Source organism: Castor canadensis, chromosome 14 (assembly GCF_047511655.1).
Source record: "Castor canadensis chromosome 14, mCasCan1.hap1v2, whole genome shotgun sequence".
NCBI classification, from domain to species: domain Eukaryota; kingdom Metazoa; phylum Chordata; class Mammalia; order Rodentia; family Castoridae; genus Castor; species Castor canadensis.
Genome location: NC_133399.1, coordinates 58463011 through 58473615, shown reverse-complemented (window position 1 = coordinate 58473615; position 10605 = coordinate 58463011). Strand labels below are relative to the sequence as shown.

The 10605-nt window shown below is 41.3% G+C and overlaps 2 protein-coding genes across 7 annotated transcripts in view; both read right to left on the bottom strand.

Moving 5' to 3' along the window:
* Positions 1–123: 123 nt before the first annotated feature.
* On the bottom strand, positions 124–4596 carry Plpp5 (phospholipid phosphatase 5). Of its 4 annotated transcripts, none has more exons than XM_074054638.1 (8): positions 4219–4596; positions 4022–4130; positions 3829–3919; positions 3633–3696; positions 3058–3182; positions 2277–2447; positions 1029–1271; positions 124–916 (listed from the first exon to the last, which is right to left on the bottom strand). In XM_074054638.1, exons 1-8 carry the CDS (start codon positions 4284–4286, stop codon positions 810–812), a joined length of 978 nt encoding a protein of 325 aa, XP_073910739.1. In that variant the 5' UTR covers positions 4287–4596; the 3' UTR covers positions 124–809. The 4 variants fall into 4 exon arrangements, with proteins under 4 accessions (XP_073910739.1, XP_073910741.1, XP_073910738.1 ...); XM_074054640.1 differs by having other exon boundaries at positions 1029–1166; XM_074054637.1 differs by having other exon boundaries at positions 3829–4130.
* Positions 4597–4726: 130 nt separating this feature from the next.
* Nsd3 (nuclear receptor binding SET domain protein 3) overlaps positions 4727–10605 on the bottom strand; it is a 110712-nt gene continuing 104833 nt past the window's right edge. For all 3 annotated transcript variants that reach the window (XM_020167547.2, XM_020167548.2, XM_020167549.2), the window contains one exon: positions 4727–10383. In XM_020167547.2, coding sequence (XP_020023136.1) covers positions 10142–10383 — 242 coding nt within the window. In that variant the 3' untranslated portion in view covers positions 4727–10141. The remainder of the gene's footprint in view (positions 10384–10605) is intronic.

The following is a 10605-nucleotide window of genomic DNA, read 5'->3' as shown; positions in this document are numbered from 1 at the left end:
TTTCCTCTATGTATTACTAAAGTAAGTTTAAAATACTTATGTCTAATGGGGAATTCATTGTTTACCTTCAGCCCCTGAATGGTACGTCTAAGTGCAAAAAAAAAAAAAACCCCAACACATTCATTTTATTTGAATATCAGGTTTACTTAAGGAGAAAAATGCATTATTGTGTTATAGGCAGAACTCTGTAAGACAGTCATATTTAAATTATAATCACAATAAAGAGAAAGGTAGCTGTAGGTCCACCAGTTTTCATGATATCCTATAATTGTTCCTTATGTCTCCTTGTGACAAACAGACAGTAAGATTGATTTGTCCTCCACATAATGATGTCAGTAAATTTTCTTTCCTACCGTAGTAGGAAAGAGTTGAATTCGGGCAAGAGCTCCATGAGGTGGAAACAATCATCGGTTATGAGCTGAAATCACACTCTTGGCCATTTTCTTTTTTTTATTGTGTTCTCTTAGTAATTCAACAAATTCTTTATGACCACAGTTGGACAGCAATACTAGATGGCTGAACTCAGATAAGATGTGTAACAATGGAAACTTAATCAAAATTGGACATTCTCTCATTTAAGGCTTTCTGGAATTGTCACTAGAGAAAGTAAACAATCAAAGTAATTTAGTTGGTCAGGCCCTAAATTTTAAGATTTTTGAGTTATAAGAAACAGAAGTTAAGTTTCAGTAATTAACTGTAGCTTTTAGGATAATGTGGGGCTGTGCAGTCTTTGTGAAAAGATTCTTCCAAGAGTGGCATTTAAATTAAATGTAAAAGCATAGATCTTGGGAAACCACGGAACTGTCCCTTTACCAAAATCGGTGGCATATGATAGTGGAAAATAACCCCGACTCCTCATAACACAGATCCGTGGGAAGCAGGGCAGAATACAGCTTGGCTGTGTCCTCACTTGTACCTTGGAAAGGGTAAAAAAGCAAGAAGTCCTTGTCTTGTGCATGACCCAAAGGTTGATTCACGTATTCTCTGAGATAGATTCAACTTTTAAATATCCAAACAGCAAGAATCACCTGGCTTCTTCTGTGCAGTGGGAAGTGTATGTTTGTCCTGAAATGGTTTATCGCATTCTACGTCAGTCAGAGGAGGGTAATACTGCCTGTAGCAGACATAGGCAAATGTCACTCCAATCATGGATCCAACTACTACATCTGAGGAGAGAGGACATATCTTGTTCATATTAGACTCCAAAACCATATCGAGACACTCCACAGTGTAAAGGACTTGGCCCTCCAAGTTATTCTTACTTGTAGGGGCTGGGGAAAAACAAAACCAAACCCTCAATTTCAGATTTACGGTTTCTTTAGGCTTTCTTAATTTTATCTTATAGTTATAGGCTTATCATTCAGATTGTTCTCTAAACACCAAATCAAACAAATCTTTCATTAATAAAATAAGGCACATTCAATATGGACTAAATCAGAATTTTAAAATTCAGAACAATAATAAAGGTTCAGGCCACTGTATTCATTTATCTCTTCTAACCATTTCAGGAGACCTGGCTGATGGCATAGGCTTAGAATCCCAACACTCTGGAGACAGAGGCAGTAAGGTCCTGAGTTTGAGGCCAGCCTAGGCTCCATAATGAATTCAAGGCTAGTGTAGCGAGACCCCATCACTTCCCTAGGGGAAGGAAGGAATAAACTTCAAGAGTTGCCTCTCTTTCCTATTTTTTTGGAGTTTTGGGAGGTTGGAACTGGGGTTTCAACTCAGGGCTTTGGGCCTGCTAGGCAGGCGCTGCACTGCTTGAAACACACCTCCCGCCTCTGCTTATCCTTTAACAGAGGTCCTAAGGAAAACCTCTGGGCAGTACGGCCAGTGTTTTGGGGGACTGTGTGTGGCTTTTCTTTGAAGATTCTCATTCTCATTCTCCTCTCTCTCTCTCTCTCTTTCCTTATTTCCTGAGACAGGGTCTCTATGTAGCCCAGGCAGGCTTTGAACTCACAATTCTGCCTCAGCTTCCCAAGTGCTGGGATCACAGGTTGGCACCCTTGTGCCTGCCTTAAATTAATTTTTAATTAGATTCAATTTAATTTCATCTTATGATGCTTGAAAAATTAAATGTTCCATTTGGTAATCACTTTAAGAGGTTAACTTTTGTCTTCCATACAGCTACATATGCCTAAGTACAGAACTCAGACCATCTACATACTCATTTGTTCTTTCACTCAACAAATACTTAAAAATTAGTGAATAAGCAGCCTCTTTTTGCCAGTTTCTAGGGATAAAATGAATGAAACATGGAAGCTTCCAGGGCTTACCTTGCCAGTGATGTTTGTAGTCACAGGTGCGGGATAGTGCAATTACACCTGCCAAAAGTAGAGGTGACAGAAAAGCACAGAATCTCCAAGATTTCCCACGACCTTCTGGTGTGAAGCAATGTAACTTCCCTGCCAGGTAGAAGGATGCAAAGGCCAGACCAGCAAATGCAACTAGAACAAAGAAAACCTGTAAGTAATGTGTATCTTTTACTGGAAACCACATCACTCATCTCCAAATAGGAAGCTAGGCGAATATGAGTGCGTTTTACTCCATTTCTTTTATGCCTCTGACATTGGTTATGAGAAAAAAGGAAAATAAAGGGAAAATGAAGGACTTCATTTTGTGTCCTAAATTTAATAATATTTTACCTGAAAATAGTTTTTGGAATACAAGTTACATGACTTTGGGTAGGTTACTTCTCTGCTTTTTAAAGTGGGAATCATAAAAGAACATAATATGGACCTCAATGAGCTATTGTGAGCTGTAGGTGAGGTAAGAACCTAAAGTGCTCTGGAGCACCTGACACACAGTAACTCTTCAATGAAGGCTGGTGTTTTAACAGCTAGTAGAAGGAGGAGCTAGGCAAGTAATTAATAACAATAATAAAATGTGCAGACCTCGTGAATATACTAACACTCAAGGCTCCGGCCTGTGAGCCAATTTCAAGACGTTAGAGTAATTTCTAGACATAAGAACAACTGTAGTCAGATGCTCCCACCCCTAAAAGCCTCCTAGGTTAAATGTAATGAAAAATTAAGCACAGAAATATGAAACTCATACATGAGGAATGTCCACTGGGGAAGCTCTTGCGGCCCTCATTCACCACATCCTTGTCCCCTGTGCACGTCAAGTCAGAGTGGACTAGCCCATCTGGGAAGCAGCGATAGAAGAAATCTGGGCGTGGCCTGAAAGAAAATCATGGTTTGAGCATACGTCACTCACACTAACAGAAAATTTTTCACAGTTGTATTAGATGTCAACAATCTTGTCAGCTGTTGGTCATACAGTGTCCCAGACAAGATAATGTAACTGGATTAGGATATTCGCTACACTTAAAAAGCCTTAGTTCCATAGCCCACACTTAAAAAGTAGAAACAAAAACAAGTCATTCCAGCTTATTACACTCTGAGGCAATCAGCAAACAACTTCAGCAACTTCAGAGGCCCTGGGGCCAAAGGCTGTGCTCTGGGAAATGCTGTCAGGCAGGAAAGAGCCTTGCTGTCATCTCCAGGACAGAAGCGGGACGGAGAGGAGAGGACGTGTGAGTAAGGAGAGGAGAGGCTGTGACACATGTATGACAGTGGCATTCCCCATCTGTCCTGAGGCAGGGCTGGGGCAGCTAACTGGGCACTTACCTCCCCACAATCAGTTTTATCGTGTTGGTGAAGACACCATTCAGAGCTAGGGCAAGGCTGGCAGCTGCAAACCAGAGCGAAGTGTCGGTGCCGTCCGCCCAGGAGGAGGCCGGCCGCCTGCCTGAGCCAGGCAGCGCCTAAGTGACACGAGGGCCCGCGCAGGAAGGGCCCCCGCGCAGGAAGGGCTTGCGCTTACCCAGGCAGGCTTGTCTGCTGTCGCTGGCGTCCGCCTTCTTGAGGACCTTGGCCAAGAAGATGAGAGACAGTGGAGAGAGGAATGCAATGACCTGCAGGACGGAACGCACCGCAGGTAACCGCGGAAGCCCGCGCTGTTGGGAAGGTGGGCGTGTGGGGGAGGGGCGGCGCGCCACGACCACGTGTCCACGCACAAACGTGGGCGCGGCGGGGAAGTACTCGGCCTCCACGAGTGGGTTCCGGTAGCGCCACATCTCCTCCGGCGGGATGCGCCTCTGGAAGGCGGGCAGCCGCTCCGTCACCCTGCGGAGGGAGAGAGGGAGGGGACAGGGCGGGGTCCCGGGCCCCTGCCGCCCAGGGCCCACCGCCCACGCCCCGGGAACGTGCTCACAGGAAGGTCGCAAACAGCGCCACCCGCACACCCACTTCGGCCCCGAGGGCCGCGGCCGCTCTCGCCATCCCCGTCCCCGTCCCGGTCCCGGTCCCGCTCCTGCAGCGCAGCGTCCGCGGGAGGGAGCCGCACCAGCCGCGGCCTTCGGCCTCAAGGAAGCAGGAAGTAGGACTGGCAGCTTTGCCGGTTCTCAAGGCCTCGGCAGCAAAAGCAACGACAGCGAGCGGTGCGTCCTCTGGCTCCCCCCAGTGTCCGGCCAAGCAGCAGGTCGCCTGTGGGGCTCAAACCAGTGGGCTGAAGGCGCAACCACTCTGTAAGGACTAGCCTCTATGAAAACAAAAGAGAAAACCCAGTTTTTAAAAGATCCACATTTCCAGCAGCACTGCAGCATTTTGCAGGAAGAAAAACGGGCTGAGATTGGACGTGTTGTGCCATTTTGTGCCCCTTACCCATGATGGCCTCCTGCCCAGTGAGTTGTAGCAGTAAAAGTAAAGAACAAGCCCACATATTTACTTTGGAACATACAGGACAATTTATTGAAGTCAATCTCAAGCAAAATCTAAAATTAGTGGAATGTCATTAAAAACCTTTCCAAATTAATCCTCACAGAAGCAGAAAACACATTTGAAATCCAAAGTGTTTGCAAAATAAAAAAGGAAACATCTCAGTAAATATAATGTACAAAAATTATGTCCCTACCAGCACACACATCAGAAAGCAGCTTAAATATCACAGGCAGTCCTAAGTGCACTATAACTAGTCAACAAGCTATCTATATACAGGTTATCCAAGCTTTGCACATTTCACACTTTGCAAGAAAACAGGTCAATCAACAGAATCTTCAAAATACTATATATCTGGAAGTCTATGTGGCAACATCAAATCATAATACAGTAACGCCCTAGTGAACACCCCAGGGACAATTAACAACACTAATCCTTTAGTGTCAAGAGTTAGCCAAGTCACAGAAACTAGAGACTGATTTTAATGAATATCAATGCTTTGTTATTTAAAGACTCAAGTCTCAAGTGATTTAGGCAAAATAACATTTCACAGGGTCTACAAAGTGTATTACAGATAAACAAAATACAGAAATAATCTACAAAGGCCATTATCTAAACATAAAATGGAAACGGAATCTGTAGGTATATGTGTGTGTTGTGCAGTGTCACTCCAATGGGCACAAATGATTCTGTCAGTTCCAAATACACACAAACCCTTGTGTATGAAAAAGATGGTCTTTTTAGACAGTTGTAATCATTTAGCATCTTGGTATTTATAGCCAATATGATTCTGTTAACACAGAATATGTAACAGAACAAATGAGAGAAAAATAATGACAACAAAAAGTGTAAATTTATCCAGCCCACTTCTAACTGACAAGAATACCTTATAAATACCTCCTACCTTGTATATGCCATCTGACAGACACTTTCAACTTACTTGCACACATCAGGAGTCTGTGGCAGGCACAGAAGGGGACAGGGAAGTTGAGGGTGTTTTTTCATCCATTAGATGGAGTGACATCACAGGAAAACTAAGTACTGAATAATGACTTTGGCAACGATTTTCCTTTTTTTTTTTTTTTTACCAGAAGTAAAATGACTTTTGGAGTCTACTGAAGGACTGATAATTCTCTTCTTCTCCTCCTTCATACATGTGTGCCAGAAGAGCCCAAATTTGTCACTTTTCAATGGACTGACACGAAGCCAAATAATGGAAATTTTTTTTAAACACAAACTTAATACACAGCATGTTAGGAGTGTAACATAAGAGCAATATTTTTTCCCTACACAGACATATATTGAGAGGTGCTTGGGGATGGGATTGACAAAATGACAAAATAAAGAACATACATATTCATAAAAATGCTGATACCTCATGCAGGAGTCTCTTCCTCAAAGATACACAATAAATGTGACACATCAGCTATTAACATGAGCTCCCATTTGCAGAACTTTGTCTTTAATCCAAGTTCAAGAGGGCAAGAGACTAGCTATTTATTTTTAAAATAGTATACAAAACAATGCTTTCTACTTCATAAGTTTTAAAAAGAAACTAAAAGAAGGAGAATCTGAAGAGTTTCAAGTACCTAAAAAACCTGAATTCAATGAGGCAGAGGTCTCAATGTTAAGGTGACACATCGTACCTGTGGCAATAAACATTCCCCTCCCTTACTCTATTATAACCCCTCTCTCCCAGTATCCCTGGTACCCCGCCCCAGGTAAAAGTTGGTATATACAAACTTCCAGCTTTTTAGTCTTTGTTAATTCATTACAAAGCTGTCTAATTACTGAAGGCATCTACTCTATCCGATCACTTCCTGCCTGCAGCAACTTGGACAAGTGGTGGTGGTACACGCAGCAGCCTTGTAAACAATTCAAATCTATGCCCAGCCATAGAGCGACTTTTCAATGCCATGTTACCTCATGGAGGAGCTTGCCACATACAAACTTCCCAAACTGGATGGACTCCAAGGCGACTTGTTTTTGTATCCCATTAGGACACTGTATGTGGTCAGCAGCACTTTGACTTTACGGTGAGCGCTAAAAGAGCTTTGCATTTAAAAATGAAAGGAAAGACAAGCAACAGGTCTGGGCAGTCAAGAGATTCCATTCTGAAGAGATGGGGTATCTGATTCCAAACTGTAGGTTTGGGTTTGACCCTGATTAGAACACATCATGCAAGAAACTACTCAAAAAAGCAGCTCCTTAAGAGTTATCCAATAGCCTGTCCTATCTTCAAAGGGCTTCCTGTGGTCAGGCAGATACACAGTCTCTACAGGCATGTTAACACATACTCTGTAGTAGTGCAGAAGTTTCCCTTCTCCAATTATTTTTTTAGTTTTCAGATATGTGCCTCCCTTGAGCACACAGAAATCTCCAAGTTTCCATGATTACAAAATGCAGTCTATTAGGCCAGAGATCACTTCTGAGAATTAAAATAGTGTGGGAATTTATAAAACAAAAATAAAAGCCATCTCGACTCTAATCTCTAGTCCTGACATGAAAGAAGGGAATGGCTGCCTTCTGGTGCTGCACAGCTGCTTGTTGTGGCCAGTCCTGCCTCTGCTGAGCAGTGCCGTGAAGGTTTTCCACGCTTTCATTTCTACCTCTTACTGACACAATTTCTGAAGCTTTGTGCTGATGACCAAAAATCTTATGGTCACTTCTTCCAAACAATAAACAGGAGGTTTAAAAAACACCATTATCCTATGCTGCCTTAAGTTATTTCAGTTTGGGGCAAAAATAAAAACCAACCACTTATGCTCTGACCATATGCAGATTTAAAAATGAACACACACCAACTTCAAATTATGAGTAAGCAGTGTGTCTTTTGGAATATTTCTGTGGTGTAGCACTGGCAAGCGCAGTGCATGTGTACATACACAAAACTAGCTGTCTGCTTTCATAACTTGCAACTTTAAAACATATAACTAGGTCAACATTAACACCACAGAGGTGCCAGGAGAAGCCCTTGACACTGGCATGACTGAAACACTTTTAGACCATTACAGACTGTAGAGCTATGGTTAGCTCTGTAGTTTTCTACCTTGATTTCTGATATGACAGAACAATCATATTAGGCATTTAAAACTTAAAAAAAAATTTAAAGTCTCTGCACAGCTGTTATAAAAACAAAATGTGACACAATGAAAAAGCTGCATAAAAATGCTTCAACCTAAGGAATCTGTAGTATATACGATGCACCCTTGCTCACTATATAAAAGTCATCATATATTAAGTAGCACTGAGTTGAAAACAAAAATGGAGATAAGATTTCATGTTGGATATTGTTTGAACAAGAATTGCATTTGGAATATTAATGAAAATTCTTAGTTAATAAGTTTAAAAAACCATAATTTATCATAAATCTATATAAAATAAGAATTTAGTATGATAAACGTTAGATTTTCTTAAATTATTTTTTAAAAGAACATCAAACTGTATAATTGCTCAAGAGCAAAGTCTAGTGTTTTCACGAGCCGTATTTCACATTACTTGTAGCAATTAGACTTGGTAGCATGTAGCATTTTCTATTTTGCTCTCTTTTGGGATCATATCTAATCAACAGAATTACTGGAGGACCAATAAGTCACCCCAGAATTGATTACTGTAGTCAGGCAAATGGCAGTTTAGGAGCTAAGTAGAGGGAGTGTAGTGCTGTTGCTGTTTATTTTTCTTTTACAAGAGAAAATCCAGTATAATTGCACATTTTTTATACAAAAAAGAGGCACAAAATAGCTCTTTCCAGAGAAGAGCTCTAAATTGATAAGAAAATGGAACGAACACACATAAGACAACTGAAGGAATGTGGTACAGCATCTACCTTCCCAATGTTCATAAGATTACTAGGTACTTCTTAAGGGAAAATAAATGCTACCAGGTACCAGCATCTGTAAGAAGTGAAATTCACAGAGAAAGTTAACATTCATTCACGCTAACCCTAGACTTCTATTTAGTCTTGTGTTATAATAATGTCTGACATTACTAATGATTTCATAGAACAATACACATATTCCTAAGCATTAAATGCAAGAGAGTTTTTGTGGGCAGACATCTGGTATATTTGCATCTGTAAGATTCAAACATCTCAGTCAACCATTTTTGCTAACACTGACTTTCTTGGGAGCTTTCCTCATGTGTTTCCTAAGATGAAGTGTTTGCGTGGCGCTTATATACCCTGTAAAAATAGAAATTCTTCCCCTTACTAAATGGAGGCAATTTTAAGTATTGGGTAATACTAAATAGAAACTTTATATTTGGGGATGCCCCTACTGCTTTTGCCCCCTCTTCCCAACTAGAAACTCAACCAAAAAGGTGGATTCTAACACAGTTAAAATTCACTTGTATAGCTTTACCAGGAAACATAACTGGTAAAGTGGACAAAGGAAAAATGTTAGATTAGGAGAGGGAAACAGAGACAGAAAATGAAATGCCCTAAGTTTAAGTCAGACCAATGTCTACATTAAATTGGACAAAAAAACAAGTGGTGCTTATATGATCCAACTTTTGGTTTGTGCCTTGCATCTCCCTTTAGCTGCCTTCACAAGTGTCAGGAGGACAGGAGTGACATTCTGCCTGAGTATTCATGTTTACATAAATGCACAACATCAGAAAAGTTCATTGTCAACAAACATTTCAAAATCGATGAGTGCATCCATTCCTTTTTTCCTCCTCAACAAAAATCATCATATATCTTTCAAGGTAAAGTTACCACATCACAAAGCCCACCTAGTTTAAGACCACAGAGGTAAAAACCACTGAGGTGTTTGTTTCCAAGAGGCCAGATTTAATACTTGCAGAGAGCCCTTCTCTAAAACTATGAAAGACATGTGGAAGGGAAAGAGAAGTTAGCCTACAGACTGCTCAGTAAAGAGGTATATAAAAGTGGTCACACCCTCTTTCAGAGGGCTTCCTCCAATTCCTACTGGAAATGCACGCACACACGCACACACTATTTAGACTATCTTAACTACACTTCTTGAAATCCCTAAAAGTGAAAATAAATAAAGGAATGATGGTTACTTTTGCTTTATACAACCAAGGAACATATCTTAGACTTTAACTGATCTCATTAACAAAACTTTCTTTTCTCTTTGTTCTTACTTTAAAAGCAAAGACATCTCTTTTCCCAGTTGCGAAGGGTTTGAAGCACAATAAAAGGCAAGAAAAGGTCAAGGGAATTTAACCCTTGACAAAAGAACCCCCAAACCAACAAAACAAAACAGAAAAGTCAGACACCACCAACTGCTTCTGCCTTTGTGAACTGGTTTCCTGTGAACTGGTTTCCCATTTTGCTTAAGGAAGGCAGTTCCGATGGCAAAGGCTGGATGCATTATGGAGTCTCTTCTTTTTGAATGCATTATCTACTTGCTTCTTTTCATTTTCTTAAATAAAGAGGGGAGGAAATGACCACCCATTTATTCTTTTGCTGCTTCTCCATGAACCTGTGATTCCCATTTACATTTGATCTTGCTCCAGTATTCTGATGACACAGGAGATAAGGGGTCATGTTCAGAGCAGCAGAGACGGCCTTCCAGTGCAGAGGGAACAAGAGCCCCCTTTCCATGATCTTTACAAAATGAATGTGGACAGAACTCACAGAAGGAAATGGCTGCACTGCTGCACTCGTTGCACTGATGCCACGGGCACTCCCACTTCCCTAATGCGGATGAGAGGGAGGAGGAAAGCACCCTGTTAGCACCTGTCTTGATTACCCAGACAAGACCCAAGGCCCCACTTCTCTTATGATTAGAGACTAACTCCACCTCTAAATTTTAGCCAACCATACATCTAGGAGTGATATTTACATGGATGTGAGCTCCATCCCAAAACCAATGCCCCAGGTGCCTACACCACAATTACTTCCTTGCTACCACACAAG